The 26,382-nt window shown below is 36.3% G+C and overlaps 1 protein-coding gene and 1 pseudogene across 1 annotated transcript; one reads left to right on the forward strand and one right to left on the reverse strand.

The window, feature by feature from the left end:
* LOC140516776 (probable E3 ubiquitin-protein ligase TRIML1) overlaps positions 1-26,382 on the reverse strand; it is a 237,614-nt pseudogene that overhangs the window by 127,815 nt on the left and 83,417 nt on the right.
* Positions 14,053-15,167, forward strand: LOC140516849 (olfactory receptor 8K3-like). The gene is made up of 2 exons (XM_072627726.1): positions 14,053-14,073; positions 14,226-15,167. The coding sequence occupies exons 1-2, from the start codon at positions 14,053-14,055 to the stop codon at positions 15,165-15,167; spliced, it is 963 nt and encodes a 320-aa protein (XP_072483827.1).

The raw sequence follows: 26,382 nt of genomic DNA on the forward strand, positions 1-26,382 counted from the left end.
AAACAGGTCCAGGAGAGACAATTAAAATTATGGGACTATGAGAAACCCATGACCAAAAAAAGATCCTAGACGTCATCTTTCATGAAATTATCAAGGAAAACTTCCCTGATACTCTAGAACTAGAGGGCAAAATAAATATCGAAAGAATTCACTGATCATCTCCTGAAAGAGATCCAAAAAAAGAAACTCCTACGAACATTATAGCCTAATTCCAGAGTTACCAGGTCAAGCAGAAAATATTGCAAGCAGCTAGAAAAAAACAATTTGAGTATTGTAGAAATAAAATCAGGATAACACAAGATCTATCAGCTTCTATATTAAGGGACTGAGGGGTGTGGAATATGATATTCCAGAAGTCAAAGGAACTAGGACTAAAATCAAGAATCCCCTACCCAGCAAAACTGAGTATAATACTTCAGGGGAAAATGGTCTTTCAATGAAATAGAGGAGTTTCAAGCATTCTCGATAAAAAGACCAAAGCTGAAAAGAAAATTTGACTTTCCAACAAAAGAATGAAGAGAAGCATGAAAAAGTAAACAGGAAAGAGAAATCATAAGGAACTTACTAAAGCTGAACTGTTTACATTCCTATATGAAAAAAACAACATTTGTAACTCTTGAGTCTTTTTTCAGTATCTGAGTAGTTGGTGAGATTATACACACAAACACACACACACACACAAACACACACACATACTTATGGAGAGAGAGACAGAGAGCACAGGATAAGTTGAATAGAAAGACATCTTATCTAAAAAATAAGATTAAGGGGTGAGACAGGAATATATTGGGAGGAGAAAGGGAGAAATGGAATGGGGCAAATTATTTCTCATAAAAGCGGCAAGAAAAAGACTTTACAATGGAGGAAAAGAGGAGGGAGATGAGAGGGAAAACATGAAGCTTCCTCTCATCATATTCGACTCAAGGAAGGAATAAAATGTACACTCATTTTGGTAGGAAAATCTATCTTACAATACAGGAAAGTGGGGAAGAAGGGGATAAGCAGAGTGGGGTAATGATGGAAGGGAGGGCAATGGGAGGAGGGCGCAATTAAAAGTCAACACTTGGGAAGGGACAAGGTCAAAAGGGAGAATAGAAGAAATGGGGGGCAGGACAGTACGGAAGGAAATATAGTTAGTCTTACACAACATGACTACTATGGAAATCATTTGCAAAATACACATATATAGCCTATACTGAATTGCTTAACTTCTCAGTGGGGATGGGTAGGGAGGGAGGAATGAAGAGAAGTTGGAACTCAAAGTTTTAGGATTAACTGTTGAATATTGTTCTTGCATACAACTGGGAAATAAGAAATACTGGTAATGGGGTATAGAAATTTATCTTGCTTTACAAGACAAAAAAGAAGATGAGGATAAGGGAAGGGAGGGATGTTAGAAGGGAGAGCATATTGGTGGTGGTGGTAATTAGAATGCTCAGAGTTTTGGGGTCTGGGAGGGGAGAGATGAGGAGAAAATTTGGAACTCAAAATTTTGTGGAAATGAATGTTGAGAATTTAAAATAAATTAATTAATTAAAATAAAACATAATATTCTGCTGCAATATGAAAACAAAATTGACAGGCAAAAAGAGACAAGCAAATACTAAAGAAAATCATAGTTATAACTTGGCAGAACCAAGAGAGCATGGTAGAGGCAGCAATGCATTTGAACTCTCCCAAAACTCTTCTCCAAACAACTTTAAAATAGCTCCTTAAATCAAAGTTAGGTATAGCAGAGCGAACAAAAAGTCAGATTGAGCCATCTACAGGCAATGTAGGTCAGCAGGAGATGTCTGTGACAATGGGTTTTGGGGCTGCTCTAGAACGAAGCAACACCAGTTTTGTACCTTGTCTCTGAATGGCAACTCTATTGCCCAAAGCATTTCTGGGTCATATTTCCAGGACAGGGAACAGTACTTCTAATTGGTCAGACGGGAACAGGGGACCTGGTCACACTTCTACAGTAGAAAGGAACACCAGTGCTTGTGGCTGCAGGAGAGCAAAGGACCTAGTCACAGTTCCAAGAGCAAGAGAAATATGAGTGATTGTGCCTGCAGGTGAACAGGGACACTCCGTAAAGAGAAGACCATAGATCAGGAAAATAGTGAACCTCTCCATGAATCATATCACCTTGGAAGCATTGAAAACCTGTAGACAAGAAGAACTAGCTTTGAAAATAATAACACAAAAAACACATTGAAGTTTGGGAAAATGCCTTCCCCAACCTAGACCAAATTTAGGATTAAATTGAAAGTCAAAACATAAACTGGAAAAGTGGGTAAATAACAAAAACACAACTTAATCATAAAAAGCTACTATCGCATCAGGGAAAAAACAACAGATATAAATTCTGAAGAAGAGACCAATGGGAAAACAACTACAAGTAAAACCTTGAGGAAAACAAAATACTAAATGAACACAAAACCAACAAAAAGTTCTTGAGAAGTTAAAAAGCTAATAGCCAAGGATTTGGAATATGACATTTTGCAAGGATAAGAAGCTGGGATTCCAACCAAAAATAACCTAACTAGCCAAACTGTGTTAAAAAAAATAAGTGCTTATTGAATCAAGAATTTTCAGCTATGCTTACAAAACAGGCCAGAGCTGGCTAGGAAATTCAAACACAAGATTCAAAAGAAGACTAGAAAGGTAAGAATGAAATTGTAAGAGACTCAAAAAGGCAAACTACTTACCTTTTTTATGTGAGAAGTCAATGCATGTGATTCCTAAGAACTTTTCCATTATTAGGGTAATTAAAAGTCTATATAGACAGACGGCATAAGTATGAGTCAATTATGTTTGAATTATCTCAAAGAAATGTAGTGATAAAGGGAGATGCACTGGGAGAAGGGGAAATGAACAATAAAGTGAAGTTTTTTTTCACATGAAAGAGGTACGTCAGGAAAAGCTTGATATTAGAAGGGTAAATGGGGATGGGGTGATAGTGCAATTGCTTAAACCTTATCTCTCATTGGAATTGGCTTAAAAAGAGAAGAATCTATATAGAGACTGCTGAATATAGAAATCTATTTTACTCAATAGGGAAAGAGGAGTTAAAGGGGATAAGAGAAATGATATGGAGAGATAAAAGGCAGGACAGATTAAAGAAGGCAATTGTGAGAAACAATACATATTTTTAAGGAAGGATAAGATAAAGAGAGAGAAGGAAAAACAGAATAAAACGGGACGAAAGGAAATGAAGAGTTACTAAACGTAAATGTAAATGTGAACGGAATGAACTGTTCCATAAAACGGAAGCAGATAGTGGAATGGAACAGAAACCAGAATCCAAAAATATATTTATAGGAGACCCACTTGAAACAAAAGGTCATTCCCAAAGTTAAAATATAGGGCTGCAGTAGAATCTATTCTACTAGCTAAGGGAAAAAAGAAGCAGAGGTAGCAATCTTAGTCTCTGATAAAGTAAAAACAAAAACAGAGCTAATTAAAAGGAATAACAGGGGAAACTGGATTTTGGTAAAAGGTACCATAGACAATGAAGTAAAATCAAACACATATATACGTGCACACACGCACACACACTTATACACATATACATACATTCCTACTTATATATGTGTGTATGTGTATACATATATATAAAACAGTTTCTCTAATAAAAGCCTCATGTCTCAAACATATTGGAAAGTGAGTCAAATTTGTAAAAGAAAATAGTAACCATTCCTCAACTGATAAATGGTCAAAGGACATGAACGACTAGTTTTCAGAAGAAAACATCAAAGGTATATTCATAAAAAATTGATCTAAATCACTGTTGACCAGAAAAATACACATTGAAACAACTATCAGGTGTATATGTATGTGTGTGTTTGTGTGTGTATATGTACATATATATTTACATGTATATTTGCACATATACATACACACATACACACACATAAGTGAAATGACAAGTGCTGGAGGGAATGAGACAAAACATATGTACTAATGCACTGTTGATGGAAATATGAACTGATCTGACCATTCTGGAGAAGAACTTGGAACTGTGCTTAAAGATCTATAAAGCTGAGCCTAAACTGTGACCCAACAATACCACTACTAGATCTGTACCCCCAAAGAGAACAAAGAGAGAAACAAAGGACTTATATGAACAAAATTTTTTATAGCAGCTCTTTTTTGTAATGGCAAAGAATTGGAAATCTGGGGGATGTTCATCAGTTGAGGAATTATTGAACACATTGTGACACAGTTGTAATAAATTAGTATTGTGCTGTAAAGGAATGACAACGGGGTGCTTTTAGAAACAAATGGCAAGAACTGTCGCAAAGTGAAGTGAGAACCATTGAAAGATCATTTTGAAAATAGCAGCAATGTTTTCATGATGATCTACTATGAATCACTTAGCTACTATGAAGAGACAAAAATACTATTGACCTTCAGAGAGATAATTGAAGAACTCTGAGTACAAACTGAAGCATAATATTCTTGGTTTTTATTGTTTTCTTTATGGTTTTGGTAATATGGCTAATATAGAAACGTTTAGTATGATTTTACAAGTACAATTGATACATTTGCTTCCATTGGTGGAATGGGTAGGAAATTTGAAGGAGGAAGAGAATTTGGAATTCAAAATTTATAAGGAAAAATTTTTAAATAAAAAATTAATGATAAGACAGAAAAATAAAATAATTATAGAAGTTATATCGTTTTTGAGATCATATCTACCCAGAGCCAGCGAAGAAGTTTATGAATCCAACACTAAAATTCTCTACAGATATATAAATGAGCTAAACAATAGAATAAACATCAGTAGTTCCTAGGTAAGTTAAACCAATATAGTACAAATTATGATACCGCCAAAAGTAGTTCTCTTATATATTTTCTAAGCTGTCAAGGTTACATTTTGGTGAGCTTGAAAAATAGTAACACATTTCATGTGGACTATCAACAGGTCAAAAACGGCAAAGACAACAATGAAAAGACCTGGATAGATGACTACATTTAAACCTTACATGACCATGACAATCAGATATACCCTTGGAAGTAAGCAAATATTGAATAGATTATTAATTCAAAAATATTACTTTGCTTAATTGTGGTAAGTTTTAATGAGAGCAGAGGGAAGAGAGTTCTAGGAAGAAAGGGCAAGTGAAAGCAGCAGTGGGAATACATGAGGAATATTCAGAATGCAACCAGATAGAGGGCGCTAGAGAAGCTAACATTGGCCCATTGGGTCAAATTTTCACTACATATTAAATATAAGCATTAACATTATTCCACAAAAAATTATTTGTGAAAACGACTTGAATTTCCAAACTCTTTTCATCTGTTTGCTTGGGAAGCCAGGGTGATATGGAAAGAGACTTTAGTAATGAATCCCTGATGTGATTTTTTCCCCCTGGAGAAAGGGATATGCAAAGGAGTTGCTGTTTTTTTCTTATTTTCTGAATTATATGAAGCTCAATACATGTTATAAAATGTCTTACTTAAAAGAGATCACCAGATGCTTCAGGAAAAAGCAAAAACCCTATCAAGATTCATGGGACTGGGTCATATGAGGTCAGGGAACAGCTTTTCTCCTCAATAGGTAAGTTGCACTATCCTACTGTAATTCTTTCTGAATTGCTTCGTTTTGTTTTACCATAGCAAACCAATGCCATCAAAATCAAAATAATCTTCAATGTGATTCTCAAGCTGTCATTAGGTTTCATAGACAGCTATCATACACTTTTAGGTCTGGAATATTGTGTCAGACTCCATGGTACTTGGATGAGCCCAAGGATGACGCACTATTAAAATACCTTTTCTAGGATGTAATTTTGAGCCCAAAAATAGAAAAAAGAAGCCGTTAAAGGTTTGTTATTTTCATCTTGAGCTTCCGCCCTCCCCAAATTCTGCGCAGATGTCCCTTCATATGAAATTCTTGTTCAAACTCCTAGAGGGCTGTCTAGGACAGTGAGAGGTTAACCAATCCATGATGGATCATACAGTTAATGAGAGTCAGGAAAGAAGGGATTAGAGAGAAATTCTCAGCTTTGTTCTCATTTCATTATGAGTCACAACAGGACTCCCTGACTCTCAATCCAAATCTGTCATAGTGTCTCTCAAATGACATCAGACCTACAAAGAGAAATAAAGAATTAGGAGCAATTCTTAACTAGGGAGACTAATAGTAGAGTACTGAACTGTAGGGAATCTAACAATTTCCATACGTTGTGGGTAGGCTATATTTTATAGTTAAGGGGAAGAACTTTGAGATTAGCTATTCAATTTCATTTTGCCTGCGACGTTGTCACCATGACAGTACTTTCTTTGAGTAAAACTAGTGTGACACCTGTCCAGTCATTTCTAAGGAGGACAATGAAAACCTGATCTCAATGGGATTTCTAATCTGGAAAAGAGTAGCTTACATTTACATAGTGCTTTCAGGTTTTGGAGACCCATCGTGCATCCAGTAACAGTCCTTTGGGATCAATAATTAAGTTTCTCCATTGCAGCAGTTTGGGACCTTGGGCAGATTACACAAAAGAACAAGTCATGACAGCTAGCAATACATAAGCCATTTACTTTTATTGGGTCATCTTTTAAACTTCATCATGTTTAAGTGCTTAATATAAGCAACAAAATAAGAGTTCATTTGATATTCCAGTGTTAAAGTTAGTAGTGACATGAATGTTCACTTGGAAAGGACCCTGAAGAACATATTGATCAATTGGTGTGTGAACAAGAATAGGCTCCTGCACATCTCATCGAATCCACAAGTTGGAAGATGTCTAGTGAAAGAGAACATACTCCCAAGGTGCACATTGTCAGACGTAGTGCTCTGCTTTATCATTTGCATGGACATGAAATCAGTAACGTGCTGGGAAATGTTGCATAATTGCCTCTTCGGGGGAAAGAAAGAACACAATTCTCTCTCTTTCTCTTCTTTTTTAGCTCGTCCTTCTCTTTAATTAAAAATGACAATGGTCTAGCAATTGTATATCAATAATAAGATCCCCGCTGCCCTATTGTTTTTCTGTTTCCCTTGGAGTGCTGAGGCACGCCTAGATCCTAGTGCGTGTTTCCACCCCTCCTGGGGCTCCTCTCCTGGCTCTGAAGCTTACCTGGGTCCTAGTGAGAGTTTTCACCGCCCTGGGGTCCCTCTCCTCTGCCATTCTGGCTCCCAGAAGTTCAAGTAAGTGACTGACAGACATTTAATCTACGGGCTGAGGGTCTCAGGAGCTGCTGTGGCTAATATCTGGTGCTCAGCAGCTGTCACTTGCTCAGCCCTGCTGGTCTCATCCCAGGCGGCCACTCTACCAGTTTCACCTGTTTTTGTCCCAGGCTTCCCCAGGGCCCTCCTGCTCCACTGCACTGGAAACAGTGGGCTGTTTGCAGTGGGCTCACCCCTATGGAACAGATCCTTCCTGTGGTCCTTCCAGTCTGTCCTGAGATTTGAGTCTGACACAGTCTGTCTCCTATTGAATTCTGCACCTCGAAAAGTTGGTCAGATTCTCTTTTTAGAGGTATTTGAAAGAGTTTGTTCAAGACCTTAGATGAGTCATTGCTCTCACTCCAACATCTTGGCTCCGCCCCCCACAATTCTCTTTTAAGCTTAATCTACATCATTAACATTTTCTCCGTCACTTCTATGATGTCTAGAAAATCCTTAAAACAATAAACCAAGCACTTACACTTGATGATTTGTGGAAATGCTTTTACTTAAAATTTAAACATTGAATAGAGCAGCTGGCTTTGGTTTCAACAAATTCCTCTATTAAATCCAGCTCTCTTCCTTTGTCCAGAGTTCATCTCAATAGGTATAGACAGAATACAACAAATCCCTCAAAAGAGGTCTCTTGTGGGACTTGAATTTACCATTTTTAAATTTTTCTTTATTTGCTCAGATACTGAACCAAAGAATCACTTGCAAAAGGAGTGTGGATTCTGAATTTTAAATGTGTCTCTCCGAAAGCTTCTACTTGAAGATCTTCAGTAGTGGCAAACTTGCAGCTTCCTCAAATAGGTCATTTGAGTTTTGAAGGTTAATTTTTAGTATCATTGTGCTTCAATTTGACAAAAATTTGCTTTTTATCCACGATATGCATCACTCTCATTTCTAGTTTGATGAGTCAGGCAGAACCAGAAAAATCTTTCTTTTCTGACAATTTTTCAAATTTTTGAAAAGAGATATTTTTCTCTTTCCCTAATTATTCCGAGTCTTTATTTCTCTAGGTTAATCATTTCCACTTCTTTTACCTAATGTTTGCATGGTAAAGTTGCAAATATTCTTCTCATCAAAGTTATTTGCCTATTTGTCAATAAATTCCCTAAGGTTTTGTGCATAGATGTGAAACATACTTGAGGTTTCTTCATGGCAAGTGAGAATGGAACTCTTGCTCCAGTTCATTTCAGTCATTATGTTTCCATTAGTTCAGTCTAATATTTCACTTACTTTGTAGATATTCACATGATTGCTATGCACTTATATCATGCATAAATTAATGAAGTTCCCAGGTATTTTCCTCTGTTGCAAATCTTGTCTTAACAAATTGCAATATTAACATTTAAAATTATGAGATATTTCCTCAGAGGAGAAGAATTGGTAAATGAACTAGTCAATCAATATTGATTAAGAACCTGCTATTGGTCAAGATATTTGCTAATTGCTGGGGATAAAGCCTTGTTAGCTTTATTTTGCTCTGTTACCCATATGCCAAAAACACTACACTTTTTTTCTTCAAGTTCCACTCTCTTCTTTTCCATGTCATTGTTTAGGTGTCCCCCTTCTGCACCATTTTGTTCAATCTGAAGATACATTTAGCCGAAGGGAGACAGAAAGCCTTTTCAACCTGTTCTTCCCACATGATGGCTGTCACTGTGTTCTATGGGACACTCGTTTCAATGTACCTGCAATACTGGTCAAACCTTTCTTAAATATTGACAAAATTACATCAATATGCTACATACTAGGGATACTAATTATTAATTTTATAATCTGTTGCCTGAGGAACAAGGATACGATGGAAGCTCTGAAGAGACTTCTCTCTCACCAAACTTTTAAAAATATGTAAATTATAAACAGTAAAGAAAAAAATTCACAAACTGAAATAAGACTTCTAATAGTGTGATGGGTACAGGCAGTAAATTGCTAGGAATGGATGACAACCAAGCTGAAAGAAAAGAAAAAATCTCAGAACAGAGACCTGGCACCCCATCAGTAGGCATATTCAAGTACAGAAGAAAGGAAATATGGAAGCAAATTAGGTAGAATAAAATAGTATTTTGGGGGAGGGGAGATGAGAAAAGGGCATTGAATGAATGAAAATCAAGTCAAATGGGAAATCTAGATGATGGTATACTGAGGAGTTCATGTTTACATTTTGGGAATCCTTTTGTCATACTTTGAGTGGTTATAGGATTGTCAAATGTAGGTGGAGGAAATGGGGCTGTAAATGAGGTTTGCGGGAGGACTTAAGTTTCAGAAATCTTCTTAAAATCATGATCATTTAATTTTTTTGTAAATGATTTAATCATAGTCTACTTTCATTTAAACTCTCCAGTGGTGTAACCTGAAATGTAAATGCAATTTTACCAAACTTCAATTGATTAGTAAGTATTGCTTAAGCATTGTGGTGCCACCTAGCTTTCCCAATATACTATATGATTTCAAACAGTGAGAGTCATTATCATTAAAATTAAGTCAATTCAGTTTAAATACAGAAATTCAGGAGTAAAAACATATTGGAGAATTCTTTCTTTTCTCTTTTGCTACTTTTTTATGTTTATTTATTTATTTTTAGCTTTCAATATTCATTTACACAAAATTTTGAGTTCCAGATTTTCTCTTTGTTTCTCCCCTCCCCCACTCCAAAAAGCAGAACATTCTGATTTCCCTTTCCACCAATCTGCCCTCCCATCTAACAGCCCTCCCTTTCCTTATCCTCATCTTCTCTCTTATCTTGTAGGGCAAGATAAATTTCTGTACCCCTTTACCTGTATTTCCTATTTCCTAGTTGCATGCAAAAAATAATTCTTAACATTTCTTCCTAAAACTTTGAATTCCATCTTCTCTTCCTTCCTCCCTCCTCACTCATCCCCACTAAAAGGGCATGAAATTCAACGTAGGCTATATATGTGTAGCTTTGCAAATAACTTCCATAACAGTCATGTTGTGTAAGACTAAGTATATTTCCCTCCATCCTATCCTGCTCCCATTTCTTCTATTCGCCCTTTTGAGCTTGTCCCTCAGCAAGAGTGTTTACTTCTATTTGCTCCCTCCTCCCATTGCCTCCCTTCCATCATCCCTCCACCCTGCTTATCCACTTCTCCCCTACTTCCCTGTAGCATAAGATACATTTTCATACCAAATTGAGTGTGCATGTTATTCCTTCTTTGAGCCAAATGTGATGAGAATAAACTTCACTTTTTCCCTCTCACTACCCCCCTTTTCTCCTCCACTGAAGAAGCTTTGTCTTGCCTGTTTTGTAAGAGATACTTTGCTCCATTCAATTTCTCCCTTTCTCCTCAAAATATATGCCTCTCTCCTCCCTTAATTTTATTTTTTTTAGATATCATCCTTTGTTATTCAACTCACCTTGTGCTCTCTGTATGTATATATATATATACACACACATATGTATGTAAATACACACATATATGTATATATGTACACATACATGTATATATACATATATATGTAATATGTGTGTGCTTAATCTCTACAACTACCAAAATACTGAGAAAAGTTTCAAGAGTTACAAACATTATCTTTCCATGTAGGAATGTAAACAGTTCAACTTTAGTAAGACCCTTATAATTTCTTTCCTGTTTACCTTTTCATGCTCCTCCTGATTCTTGTGTTTGAAAGTCAAATTTTCTTTCAAGCTCTGGTCTTCTCATCAAGAATGCTTGAAAGTCCTCGATTTCCTTGAAAGACCATTTTTTCCTCTGAAGTATTATACTCAGTTTTTCTGGGTAGGTGACTCTTGGTTTTAGTCCTAGTTCCTTTGACTTCTGGAATATCCTATTCCATGCCCTTCTATCCCTTCGTGTAGATAATGCTAGATCTTGTGTTATCCTGATTGTAATTCCACAGTACTAGAATTGTTTCTTTCTAGCTGCTTCCAATATTTTCAACTTGACTTGGGAGCCCTGGATTTTGGCTGCAATATTCCTAGGAATTTCTCTTTTTGGATCTCTTTCAGCAGGTGATCCATGGATTCTTTCAATATTTATTTTACCCTCTTGTTTTAGAATGTTCGGGCAGTCTTCCTTGATAATTTCATGGAAGGTGATATCTAGGCTCTTTTTTTGGTCATGGTTTTTAGGTAGCTCCATAATTTTTAAATTATCTCTCCTGGATCTGTTTTCCAGGTCAATTGTTTTTCCAATGAGATGTTTCCAATTATCTTCCATTTTTTTATTCTTTTGGCTTTGTTTTGTTATTTCTTGGTTTCTCATAAAGTCATGATCTTCTATCTGTTCCATTCTAATTTTTAAAGTAAAATTCTTCTTCCCTGAATTTTTGAACCTCCTTTTCCATTTGACTAATTCTGCTTTTTAAAGCATTCTTCTCCTCATTGACATTTTGGACCTCTTTTGCCAAGGGAGTTAGCCTATTTTTAAAGGTGTTACTTGCTTCAGCATTTTTTGAATCTCCTTTAGCAAGCTGTTGACTTGCTTCTCATGATTTTCTTGCATCGCTCTCATTTCTCTTCCCAATTTTTACTCAAGCTCTTTTACCTGATTTTCAAAATGCTGTTTTAGCTCTTCCATGGCCTGAGACTACTGCATATTTATTTTGGAGGTTTTGGAAGCCTTGACTTCTTCTGAAGGCTTATATTGTTCTTCCTCATTGGAAAAGATGAAAGAAAGTACCTGTTCATCAGGAAAGTAACCTTCTATAGTCTCATTTTTCCCATTTTTTAAGCATCTTACCAGCTAGTTATTTGACTTTTGAATCCTTTGTCAAGATGAGAGTGTACTCTGGGAAGCTGTAAATTCTCATTTCCTTCAAGGTGGCACAATCAAGGGAGAGGAGTCTACAACTCTCCTGGCCTGTGTACTGGTCTGAAAGCAACGAAAAACATTTCTGCCTAGAATCTGCAAGTAGTAGAATTCCCACTCCACAACCATCTCCACCTCTGCCATGCCAGTGTTCCACCTCATTTCCAGGCCAGGTTCATGGCTGAGATTCAGATCAGCTGCTCAATTCCCCCAGGGGCTTTAGGTTGAGAGCTCCACCAAAGGATGTTGCTGCTGCTGCCGTCACTGCAGCTTCTGCCACTACTGCTGCTGCTGCCTCCGCCACCACCACCTCAGGCTGGGGCTAAGGGAGGGTCCTGCTCCCTTCTTACTCAGTTGAAAAATCTTTCTCACTGACCTTTGAAGTTGTCTTTGACATTTGTGAGTTATGGAATCTGAGAACCACTGCTGATGCTGGGGGTACCGCCCTCAAGGACTGTTCTGGTTCTGTCCTTGCTGCACTGCATGGTCAAGGCTGGGCTGCACTCTACTCCATACCCCATGCAGTTGTCCTTTCCTGTTGGCCTTCCAGGCTACCTTCCAGACTGAATATCTCTCATTCTGTTGTTCTGTGGCTTCTGCTGTTCTAGAATTAGTTGAGAGTCATTTTTACAGGTATTTTGTAGGCTGTGGGGGAAGAGCCAGAGTATGTGTGTTTTTCTTCTCTGCTATCTTGGCCCCTGCCCCTGGGAGGATTCTTTCTAAGGAATGCATATCAAAATTATTATCATGAAGATGACAACTTTTGTGGGCAGTTGTTCTAACCTTTGGATACCTAAAATTCTCTCCCATTGATGAAATTTTTACAGAGTTTGCTAGAGCATTATAAGATGTTCACCTTGAGATCTTCTGGATATTCTTGACACTGAAAATAGGGGTGTAGTATATACCTACAATTATAAAACTGGACTGAGCTCATATGATGTCTTATTGATCAGGTGCAGATGTGACAAGTAAGTGAATTTCTTTCTTGAAGAGGACACCTAAAGAACCTTAGGACATTTATGAAACTTGCCACTTGTCAGAGATGAAATACTACCTATTCTGGCTACCACTGTACTCTTCTTTCTTAAGCAAGCCCCAGTGGATTTTTTGAAAATGATCCAATTTTATAAATTTATTGAAATGATTACAACACAGTAGGATTGTTTCATGATGTGTGAAGGATACTGGCAAAATGCATGATCTGTAAATAGTTATCTTTTTGTTGATGAGAGGAAGAAATGAAAAGAATTTTGGAGCCTTACTTGATGAAGCAGTTAAGAGGGAAAAGAAGTATAAGAAGCTCCCTTCTTCTCAAATCCAGTATTTTTCTTTTCATTTTAAAATTGATTGCTTAAAATAATACTTCATGAACATCCATAAATAACAATAGAAAAGCTTTCAAATTGCCTTTGCCCTACTGACTTCTCAGAAGTTTCAGGCTATATGCCATAACATCAAGCACTCAGGGCTATCCCCTTCCGGCCTTGATATATATATATATATATATATATATATATATATATATATATATATATATATATATATATATATATATAGAGAGAGAGAGAGAGAGAGAGAGAGAGAGAGAGAGAGAGAGAGAGAGAGAGAGAGAGAGTCTTTCAGTGTCCCTGAATGACTAGATATATCAAGCGAATTACTTGAAAGGGAAACGTGTCTCTTCATTGTATAATAATTTTCCTTAGGACAAGTTTTTCTTTTTATGCAGCATATCTTGATATTAAGGCTAAAAATGTTACACACTTGTTTTTGGAGGTTAATTTGTATTTTCATTAAGGAGTATTTTTTTTTTTTTACAAATTCATCCAATTATATATTTTACCTGACTGGTACCACCGATCTTTTCATGTAAGTATAGAAATACAAACAAACAGAACATAAGGGTTCTAGAGTACTAATGCTGGTTGGTAGACCAGTCACCTTTGTGATACATATGGTGGGTCATGGCACCATCATAAGAACAAATTTCATAAACATGTTTATTATGTGACTGAAAATGATAGTTGTTAAATATATCAACATTTTGCCAGGTTCAACTTCAACATATAGACAGCAAAGGAATCTGTTTCTGGTGCAGACATGAAGGAGAGGCGACGGAAAGTAAGGAGACCTTTCCTGAATTCCTTGATGTCATATTGAATAGTGGGAATTATCTGCAAATATTCTTCACGCAGAAACTCTCAAGAGTGGTTCATCCTAGATTTAAAGAACATGTCTCAGACAGCTTTCCCTGAATGGAAGAAATCCATAAGTGGAATGAAACTACAGCAATTCAAGTAACTGAATTCATTCTCTTGGGCATCACAGATCATCCTGATCTGCAGATCCCCCTTTTCCTGGTGTTCCTTATCATCTACATGATCACAACTTTGGGGAACCTAGGCTTGATTATGTTGGCCAAAATTGATTCTCACCTGAAAACTCCCATGTACTTTTTCCTAAGCAATCTGGCATTTATTGATCTTGGACACTCCACTGCAGTTGGTCCAAAAATGTTGATAAATTTCATAGCGGAGAAAAATATCATCTCTTATATTGGATGTGCAACCCAGATAGTTGTTTTTATAACATTAATTATAAGTGAACTTTTTATGTTATCGGTGATGGCCTATGACCGCTACGTAGCCATCTGCAATCCACTGCTTTACATGGTCACCATGTCAGACAGAATGTGCTGCATCTTGGTGGTCATACCATATATCTACAGCTCTTCTGTACCATTACTGACCACAATTAAGACTTTTAATTCATCTTTTTGGAAGTCTAACATAATTAGTCATTTCTACTGTGATAGCCTCCCCCTCTTAAGTATTTTATGCAATGATGCAAAGGATGTAGAATTAATCATCCTGAGCCTTTCTGCTTTCAATTTAATTTTCTCCCTACTGCTTGTCCTTGTTTCATATGGACTCATTCTTATGGCCATCCTCAGGATGAACTCTGCTGAGGGCAGACGCAAAGCCTTCTCCACCTGTGGCTCCCATCTCACTGTGGTGATTGTATTCTACGGAACACTAACTTTCATGTACCTGCAGCCCAAGTCCAGCCACTCCTTTGATACAGACAAGGTAGCTTCTGTCTTTTATACTCTGGTAATTCCCATGCTCAACCCTTTGATCTATAGTTTGAGAAATAAGGAAGTCAAAGGTGCCTTGAAAAGAGCCCTGAAAAATCAATTCAAATGGCTTCTTTGATATTGCATATAGTCTGAGATCCTATGTAGTCATTAAAGGCAAACAACTTTCCCTTTGTATTCTTAGCAAAAGTGTGCTAATGCCTCTCTTTTTCAAAGAATAAACTTTCTTTCCTATTTTCTCCTTAAGTCAGCCAAAAATTGCTTATTAGCATTGTGGCTTTCATGTTAAGGCAAAATCTCTTTACACCAGAGGGTACCAAGGAGAAAATGTAGACAAACCTCTCTCTTATTAAAATTCTCAAGGACATTAATTAATAACCTTAATACCTTTCCTTGGTTTTCTCTGCAAAGGAAAACAGTAACTCCTGAGGTGAACCATTTTACTTTGAGTTTCTCCATTTGCTAAGGAGTTGTCATGCTTTATTCTTGTTGTTTCTTTGGTCTCTTGTTATTGCCTAAATTTGTCTTTTTCAAATCTCTCCAGTCACTCTTATTTCTGACCTCTGGGGTTACACAACCTTGTATATAATTGAAAACAATTGCTATCTCACACATTACAAACCTAAACCTACTGTTTTCTTGACTAAAAATCCCAAATAACTTCAATGAATTTCTTGAAATCTTTTGACACATTCAGACTGCAATTAGGAAACAAAATTGCTAATACAACTTTGCCAAAGTTAAAAGGGTTGCCTCATTTAAAATTTCAAGAAAATGTTTTATGAATATTGTTCATTATATCATTGATGGGTTTCTTGTCCATGGGAGGATTTATATTTATGATTTATTAGAGAGAACTTAAGATATAGATGCACAATATATCAGGATTTTTTTTGGACCATGTGTAAAGTGTTGCTTAATTTTTCTTCCTTCTCAATAAAAATGCATTCAATTCTTTGAAATGGGCACTGTTGATGGATCACTTATCACACATTTGTTGGAGTTTTGCCCTGCTTTATCTCCTCCATAAATAGTTCCATAATTCACAATTTATTTTGTATAATGCAAAATTTATATGTTCTGACATTCTCCCTTTGCTTGGGGTAAAGGCAGTCACTCTAATATTCTGGAATTTATTGGATCAGTCAATATTCACCTTATAAACAGTGATATCACATGCTGGCCTTTCGTGTGGTGGAAACTATAATATAATTAGGATATTGTATTCTCTTTCCATAGTAGATTACCTACATAGAAAAATGGGGAGAAAACCACAGTGATCCAGGTGATTGAATTTAGTCTTTTGGGATTCACTGACTGCACAGAGCTGTAACTCCCTCTCATCTTCTTCCTTATCTACACTCTCACCATGATTGAGAACTTGGGCATGATTATCTTGACCAAGATTTATTCCCACCTACAAACTCCAATATGCTTTTTCCTCAGGTACCTGGCATTTACTGATGCTGGCAATTCCAATGTCATTGGCCGCAAACGCTGGCCAATATTACAGTAGAAAAAAATACCATCTACTGCAACTTATGTGCACCTCAGATCTTTTATTATTATTATTATATTCATGATGACTGAATTTTGAATCCTGTCAGTGATGGTTTATGACCATTATGCAGCTACCTGTTGTCCCCTAAAACTCTATGATCATCATGTCAGACACTGTCCGTTTGGTCTCTGTGGCTATCCCTTACATATATAGCATCTTTGTGTCATTTCTCATAGTAGTTAAGCTTTTTACTTTGTTCTTTTGCAAATCTATTGTAATCAGACATTTCTGCTGTAATACTCTCCTCTTGTTGTCCATTCTGTGCATTGATACATAAGAAATAGAGTTAACCACTCTTAGTTTTTTGTGCTATAAATTTGCTTTCCTCTCTCCTGATTTCTCATTTCCTACATGTTTATTCTTGCTGCCACCCCCAGAATGAGCTCTTCTGATGGTAGGCATTAAGCCGTTTGCACCAGTGACTCTCCATCTGTTGTGCTTATATGCCATAGGACTCTTCTTTTCATGTACATGCAACCCCAATGTAGTCACTACTTCTACACAGCCAAAATGCCCTCTGTGTTTTACACTCTGGTCATTTCCATGCTTAACCCTCTGATCTATAACTTAAGAAAGAAGGATGTGAAAAGTGCCCTAAAAATGATGATGATGATGATGATGATGATGATGATGATGATGATGATGATGATGATGGCAAAATTTATAAATGCATTAAATTGTATAAAACATTTTACATAAGTTGTCTCATTTAATCCTCAAAAAAGTGTGAGGTTGATGTTATTTTTGGTCCTATTTTGTAGATGAGTAAACTAGGATCAAGAAAAATTAAATGCTCTGTCCATGGTAAAATGACTAATAAATGATTGACACAGGATTCTAAAGCAAGTGTTCCAGTCTCCAAGTTCAGAATTCAATGAACTTTACCACGTAGCTGTTCCATCATAATGATGTTGTAGTGCACATATATCCCTACCACTTATTTCAGAATAAAAAAATGTATGTCTAGATATTCTTTTAGCTTCATTTTGGACTAGCAAAATTGAAGGTTTTGACCCAAGTTTGGAACCTTAATATATCCCAATTATTTTTAAATGACATTATCAACTTCATCTTATGAGGAAGCTTAGCTAGGTAGTGGATAGAACATAAAAGTTGGGTACTGGAAGAACTGAGTTCAAATTATACTCTGACACTTCTTAGCTGTTTTAACTTTGCCAAGCCGCTTAACTGATCCCACTTTCAGTTTCTTCAATGTAAATTGGAATAACAGAAACAATTTGGGTTGTGGTAAGGATGAAAGATGTGACAGAAAATCTAAAAAATTCTAGTGCACTTTTACATTTCATAACTCTAAAACTTCACCACAAACTTGGGAACAGTGTGTGTGTGTGTGTGTGTGTGTGTGTGTGTGTGTGTGTGTGTGTGTGTGTAGGGAGAAGGAGAGAAAGACAAAGTTAGAAAGATAGAGAGACAGACAGAAAGACACACAGAGAAAACAGAAAGAGGAGGGAGAGTTCTGTCTTTAAAATGAACCATTTTGGATGAGCTAGTGTTCTGTGTTATTTAATTTTTGACTCACATACTGTTTCTTTCAGTGACAAAGGATTTGGGGAAGACTTTAATTTTCAGTTTATATAAGTTTATTCTCAGCTTATACTCAAAGCATGGGAAATAAAGAGAAGGATATGCTTTTCAATGGCCTAGTGATGAGATGCGAAATGTGACAAGAATAGACTGTCACGGATATTTTATTTACTTTTAATCATTAAGCCTTTTTTCTTTTTTTCTTGGGAACTGCAATCTTCCTTCTAGCCCCCCATGCATAATTTCCCTTGGGTCTGATGAAAATTAACTAATTTAGCTGATAGCTCTCTGTCATTAAAAACAGTAAGTTTTCATAATTCCTTGAATGGTTCCCTTGTCTAGTATTAATTTTTGAAGTGATCTATAGTTGGCAACATTCTCTTCCAGAATTCATTGTTACTCAACTTATCATCCCTTGTGATCTAAATTACTATAGAGACTATCCTCATTCACTGTAGTAATTTAAGGATGCATTTTTAATTATATATTTTTCCCTTTAATGTTAACCAAAGGAAGACATAATTTATGGGACAGTAATTGAGTACATGATTAAAGAACCACAACAACAACCAACAAGATAGTATATAATTCTGTAAAACTTTACAAAACATGTTGTATTTATTATAATATTTGAGCTTCAGAACAGTACTGGGAGTTAAATTCGACCTCTTCCCCATGACTTGGTCCAATGCGTTGATGGACAAATGTACCATATTTACTGCGTACCTGCCTGAGCTGTCTCATCTTCCAACAGTCAAGGCAATGCAACCAACATATATTAGGTTATTGCTGTTTGCCAAGGCACTGTGTGAAATGCAGAAGATGAAGATAAGGAGCAAGTATTTGTTAAGCACCTCCTAAATACCAGACACAGAGCTAAGTGTTGGGGATGCAAATATAAGAAAGAAGAAAGGTATTTCATACTCTCAAGGAGGGAGTAAGGTAAACAAATGCACAAAAGGAAATTGAAAAATGAAGGTGATTGTTAGGAGAAAGGATATTCACAGGAAAGGGGAGGAAGGAGGTGGTTAAAATGGTGGAGAACGCTTGAGAGTACTAAGCAAAGCGCTGAGGAGAATGAAGCTTGGTTATCCTGTACCCTTCTCCAAATGGAGGTCCAGAGAGGAGTTCATCATAGAAAAATGAGATCAAGTGGTCGAAAGAATGCTCCAGGTAAGCAAATAGGGATGAACCTTCCACATGTATCCTATCTCAATTAGAGTGGGCTATTCTTTTCTCTAGATTATTGACAAGCAAACCAATCTATAGCCTTTGTTAATTGCTGTTGTTATATCTCCTGTATATTACCACATACATTTTCCACAGGAATATGGTATTTCTTAATCTTTGGTACTCTATAGATACTTCTCCCAAAATACAGGTCATATTGATGATGGAGGGAAATAATATTCCCTTTAACTGATGTGTGACTCTTTTAGATCTCTCCATGTTTTTCATCAATGGTGAGCTTCTAATTAGCCAATGAAAACTTTTGACCATGATTTTGTTCTCTGTAATTCCCTGTATTTGACACTCATCATGTCAGACATCGTCTTGGTCTTGTGATTCCTCCCCTATCACTATTATCCTTCTGTGTCCATTTGGGAAAATTAAAAACTTTAATATATCCTTTTTTTTGCAGAACCAAACAATCAAATCTCCACCTGTGACAATTTTACTCTTTATGCAAGTGAAATAGATTTAAATAATTCTGTTGATTTCTGTTTTAAATTTGATCTCCTCTCTCCTAATTGTCTTTTTCCTACACGCTCAATCTCACAGTCATACTCAGGATCAACTCTTCACCTGAGAGTACTTTGGGTACTCAGTCACAAGTCTACTCTTACCATGTGCCTCACCTCAAAGTGGTGGTTCTGTTCTACGGGACACTAACTTTGTATACTTGGAGCCTAAGTCTCCTTAATTATTCTGTACCACAACTAGATGGACTCTGCATTTACAAACTACTCATTCCATTGCTCATGCCTTTGATCTACAACTTGAAATTTGAAAAAGTTAAAGTTATGTTGAAAAGAACGATAGAAAATTGATGAAAAACTTTGTACAATATATATTATGTGTCAAGCGAACAAGATGGAGAAGTAAGCATTTTCTCACATCCTCTCAAACCTTTCCAAAACAGGAATTATTCACATAACATAAAGCCATTTCAGCTGTCTCCAAGACATAGAACACCATGAAAATAAACAAGATACAAACTCAATGAAGTAACAACAAAGAATCCTTATACTCTACCATGCTCATTCAACGCTCCATCCCTCACTGCCTACCATTTTTCTGGAAGCAGGCAACCAAATCACATCTTTGCAAAAGAACTCAACTATACCCGACTCTCTCCTCATATTCCTTCTGTGGAAAGACAAATGGTAGAATTTTCTTTGTTCAGCCTCTTATCCATGACAGTATTCTGCTCCACAAAAGAGCTAGGCTAAGGCCTGATGAACAAAGGAAACAAAAGATGAAACAATTGTGTGATTTTGTGACTCTCTAGCAAGCCTAATGGAAAAGTTCCATCACACAAATGGACCCAGGTCTGACACCACCAAGCAAATATACCAAAGGGACCCAGGATAATACTAGTGATCAGTACTCATTTATATGTCATATTTGATTTATTTAATTCTGTAATAGCAGTCAATAAACATTTATTAAACTTCTAGTAACAGAAGATCTATGTTGAGCATTATGAATAAAAAGAGCAAATTGAAAAAGATAGGTTGAGGATACCTATTTTGGGAGAAGGTAACACACAAAACCATGCTAAAAAGATACTCAGAATGAAGGAATGATGAAAATTCAAAAGCAGTGTACTTAGAAATATGTAGAAAAACTGCTGAGACCTATCCTTATATAGAAGCACATCACCTGTCAGAGGGTCCAGTTGTAGGAAAAGAGGGTACTGTGATGAGAATGCCAAGCAGATTCAGTCTTGCAGAATAATGGGATTTTTCTCTGGTGAGTTTACTAAGAAAGGAAGGCATGATGGAACATTCTTTCCAAAGGAAATAAATGTCACTTGAGGTGAATCTTGAAGGCACTCAGGTTTAGAGAAACAGAGATAAGGGGTGGGGGATACCATCCCATGCATAAGGAGCTTTACACCAAGGTAGGGAGATAGGAGATGCAAGAGATATGGTGAATAACAAGTGAACTAGTTTGAAAGGAAGATAAAAAACCAAAAAGAAAGTAATGTGTGATCATCCTGAAAAGTCAGGTTAGAATCAGGATGTAAGGAATTTTAAAAGCATGATAGTGGAGTTCAAATGTTATCCCAAAGGCTATGCTTAGACACTAATGAAAAGTTGTTGTTTTTTGTTTGTTTGTTTGCTTGCTTTAATTTTATTTTTTGGTCATGGGTCCCACTTGTCAATCTAGTAAAGCCCATGGACCCCTTTCAGAATATGGTTTTTAAATGCATAAAATATAATACTAGATTGAGGAAAGTTAATGGGAAGGAAGTGGAAAAGACTGGAAGTTTTATTAAGATAATATTGTTCCTTTAAATTATTATGATAGATAAATTTATATCTCTTTTCCTTTACCTTTGAGTCAGGCTGGACTTTGAAGGACAACAAAAATTTCATTTCTTCTGTTTCTGTATTTAATTACAAACTTAATCACCAATAAAAACATAATTTTCCAATAAAGGACAAAAAGATCATAAGAAATTGTGGGTTATTATTATGCACATTTTCTTTTTAAAAGCACGTCTTTAATTTAACAAGGGAACAGCAAAGATATCTGATTTTTGTCCCCTTCAGAACTTCTTTTTAAAATATATATTTTATTGATGTCCTCTGTTTTTGACCTTCTGATTGCTTCCCACTAATTCACCACCCCTCTCGAAATAGAAAGCTTTTCTTACAACAAATAGAATAGAGTACTTTAACATACTCACCAAAGAAAATATTGCATTTCCCAAAGTTGTATTCATCAGAGATTCAGGGAGAAAATACAAATAATGCTATCAGTGATTGGAGAAGAGTGATAGTGAGGAATAGTATAGGGTAAAATTATAGAGGCGTAACAGATTCATGAAATGTCTCTTAGTATTGCACACAGTAGGGAATGACCAGGCTAGACTAACAGTAGCAGTGAAAAATCAGTCACTGAGCAAGTCCTCAATCAGGATTAAGTATTCCTAGACCACAGATTCCTGGGCATTGTTTCTGAAGTGAACAGAGCAAAAAGCTAGGGGAAATGCAGAAGGATAAATGAAGTAAGCCAACAAAGTGGGGTGGTGGTGACTAATGTCATCTCCATCAAAGTAGTTCCAACCCATCAATGTAATAGATTGGTTTCTTGCTAAAGTTAGTTTTCTTTTATTATTGGCAACATTCCAGAGGTTGATTCCTATTTATATCTCATCTGAAATACTGAGGTAAATATATTTTAAAGTGAACATCTTAGATAAGTAATTCTTAATCATTTATGTCATGAACCCATTTGGCATTTTAGTAAAATGTACAGAGGCCTTTGAAAGATGATTTTAAATGTATAACACAAAATATAAAGGATTACAAAGGGAAAAATTATATTGAAATGGTAAATTTAAAAAATCATAGAACTCAGGTTGAGATCCTTGCCCTAGATACAACTTAAACTAATATCTTTCCATATTCATATATTAACCATAAGAAGTGTTGTAGCATTCTTTTGCATCAGCTGTTTAAAAGCACATCTTCAGTTTTTTAAGGAGTAAATTTATATCTGCCTGAAGATATCTCTCATAACTAGTACTATCTATATACAACAGACTTTTAATAAACATTTTCTGAACACATGAATGAGTGGATTCATTACATGGTCCTTTCAGAATGTAAACTCATTAATATTAGAATTCTTTTTGTTCTTTTTACTTACATCCTATCACCTAGTATGTCAAACATAGTAGGCCCTGATGAATACTTGTTGATCGATACACAAGTCATACTGCTTGAATCATGTGACCATGACCAAAGCAAGATAACCTTGCCATTAGAAAAGTGTTGAACATATTCTGAATTTGCAAACAATAATTTGTTGATGACGGTAAATGTCAAATACAAAAGTAAAGGGGAAGGGCAAGAAGGAGAAAGACATTCAGGAAGGAAGGGAAAGTTAGTTAAGTAGTGGGAATTAATAAGGAATAATCACTATTAGACCAACTATCCTAGTGTCCATGGGACCAATTGACCACCTTTGGGTCAATGAGCCAGATTTTTCTTTATGTGTTGAAAATACTTAACAATCAATCTTCCGCAAGAAAAGAGTGAACATAAAAGCAACAACTCTAATTCACGAACTTTTTCTCCATAAATCCATTTGGGAGTCAAATTGAAATAGGAAGAAGGTCTTCATAATTAGTCCCTAAAGTGCCTTTGCTCCCTGTGGAAGTGGCCTGTATTGGATTTTATATTTAGAGTTTTATGCTGGAGACACAAAATTTGTCACACATCAGAAGTCTGCAGATACTTCAGGAACAAGCAAAACTCCGCAGAGAAATCCATGGGGTTGGGCCATATGAGTACAGGACACCACCTTCTCTTGCACAGGTAAGTCATCTTCTTCATGGTTTGATTTTTTTTTCCTTCCTTCACAGATCAGAGTCAATAAAATCCAAGCAACCTTCATTATGCTAACTAAATTTCTTTTATGTTGTGCAGAAAACTATCAATTATTGTGAGGATTAAAATGTTGTTTCTGCCTTTGTGAGCTTGGATAAGCTCAAGGAAGGAGTACTACTCAAATCTTTTTGTAGGAATGAAATCATGAGCTTGAGATTTAGAAGACAACTGCTGAACTTTTAATAGTTCAGTGTTGAGTTATTTTTTCTTCATCGTGCAGAAGTTCCTTCATCTACTCTCAAATCTTGCTTAAAATATTAGAGCTCTGTCTAGGGTACTTAGAGGTTAAATAACTCATCAAAAGTCACGGAACTAATACACATCAGAAGCAGTGCTATAATCCACGACTTACAGATGTTTAATCCAATTTTCTCTCTTCTGGGTTATGGTGATTTTTGTTTTGTTTCTTTGTTGTTTTTTTAGATGACAGCAGTCTTAGGAGGAGGAATATAGAATTAGGACAGCTGTTATCTAACTGAAGAAACAATGGAGTACTAGACCTGAAGAAATCTAGTGATTTCTATTGCGTTTGGGGAGACTACATTTTGAAAGACTTTTGATATTCAGATTGCATTTTGCCTAGGTTATTGATACCATGGCAATCTTCTTTTGAGTAAACACCCCCTGACACATGGTTACACAAGACTGAAAAGTACAGAGAATAGAGTAGTAGAATAGAGGACCATTAGGATAGAATCAGTCTAACAATATGCTTGATTTCCACCTAAAATTTAAATCTAAAACTTAACAAATGTTTCCTGCCTGTTGCTAGATAACTGATGATGCATTCAGAAAGAACAATAAATATAAAGCCTTAATCATTCAAAACTGAGAGCAAAAAAATGTTTTTTGTGTCTTTGAAAAAAATGTTAGTTGCAAGAGTATTTGGGATAACTTAAATCTTCCCAGACCTCAGGAGTCTAACTCATGAGAATGCATTATATTAGATCACTTTTGTGGATATTAAATACTCCAGACAGTTCTGGAGAGTGGAATACTGGGAACCTGCCCCTAACGTTCTGACCACCAAAGGGTTGAATTTGTTTGAACTTGAGTGAGTCATTTAGATAGGCTCACAGTCATATATAATAACATGTAGTTTAAGGTAAGCTTTGATAACTGCTCTCTCATTCTCTACCAAGTCGTTGCTTGTTTGGTAAAGATTAACATCCCTGTGACTGCGTTCCGAATATTTCTGACTAGAGCAGACAGACTTGTTGAATGAAAGAAAAAGAAATTTTTTAAGTGATAAAGAGAAGATATACACATACTGTAAAGAGATTTGAGTTCAGAGGGAGGAGGGTCAATCACTAAACTTACTTTTATAACTAAATGCCCAACATATATGAGAATGAACTTAGTCTTCATATTGTGGTGGAAAAACTCAAGGAGCAAGGCCTTTTTGGAGGAGTTAGAGGAAGAGTGTCGGAAGGGTTTGCAACAGGTGTTTCTGACAGTATCCTAGGAAAGATGAGATTACAGTGGATTTACCATCTCAGTTTGATCAGAGCCATTCGCATGGGCCTCTATTTCTACTTGAACTTCTTCTAATTAGTCAGTGCCTGCAGCTTCTGTGGCTAGCATCTTCAATGATTACAATAGGCATTGTTTCATATAAGCAATGGAGTTCTAAGGTCACTTAGTACAAAATTCTACACCTGCTTCAATTGTTGTGATCCTTTTAGCCATACTGCTTGGTAGTTGAAGTTGATGAACTTTGAAATCTACCTATTCAAACTCACTTCACCATTTTGGCTTGCTGAATGTATCATTAATCGGTTAGTAACTCACCAAAATGGTAGATTTTTAGGCACTCTTCCCTCTTTTTCCCTCCATTCCTTCCTTCCTTGCTTCCTTCTTTACTTCCGTCCGTTCTTCCTTCCTTCCTCATATCCCTGTCCCCTCATACTCTTCTCCCTTCCTTTCTTCTTGTCTTCCTCCCTTTGTCTCTCCCTCCCTCACTCTTTTCTCTTTTTCTCTACCTTCCTTTTCCTTCCCTCCCTCTCTCCCTTCTTTCCTTCCCACCTTTCTCCCTTCCTACTTTCCTTCTTCTCTCCCTCCCTCTCTCTATCCCTTCATCTTTTTTTCCCTTTTCCCCTTCCTTCCTTTTTTATCCATCCTGTCTTTATTTTATTCTCCATGGAATCTATGAAGGTCACTTGGTAAGGTTAAAGGAGGTACATTTCTTTTAAAAATGATAAGAATCGGTTTGGGACCTATAGTCAGGGAAAAAACAGAGGGAGTTAAGATGTTGAAAACTCGTCTACTGTATAAAATCATAGCAGTTGTAGTTTTTTAAGGTTTAATTTCCCTCATTTGCCCAGACTGGATGTGCTGTGACTGCTCATGACCTTCACTCCTCTTCCTAGGAACTTTGAGTTGTTCCATGTCTGACTGAGACTGCTTCATTTCCTATGTTTGTGGGGGTTTACTGCACTGGTGAAAGGTAATGAAGTCACTTCATCAACTTTAATCCCACTTAAGCTCAGAAATCCACCCACATACTTCTCAGTAGGTGTGCATCTCTATGCCTGACCATCAATTGTCTTAAAAATCTAAACTTGCTTGTCTGAATGGTAGGACTTTTACTGACTTAAAAT

Source organism: Notamacropus eugenii, chromosome Y, assembly GCF_028372415.1.
Source record: "Notamacropus eugenii isolate mMacEug1 chromosome Y, mMacEug1.pri_v2, whole genome shotgun sequence".
NCBI lineage: Eukaryota > Metazoa > Chordata > Mammalia > Diprotodontia > Macropodidae > Notamacropus > Notamacropus eugenii.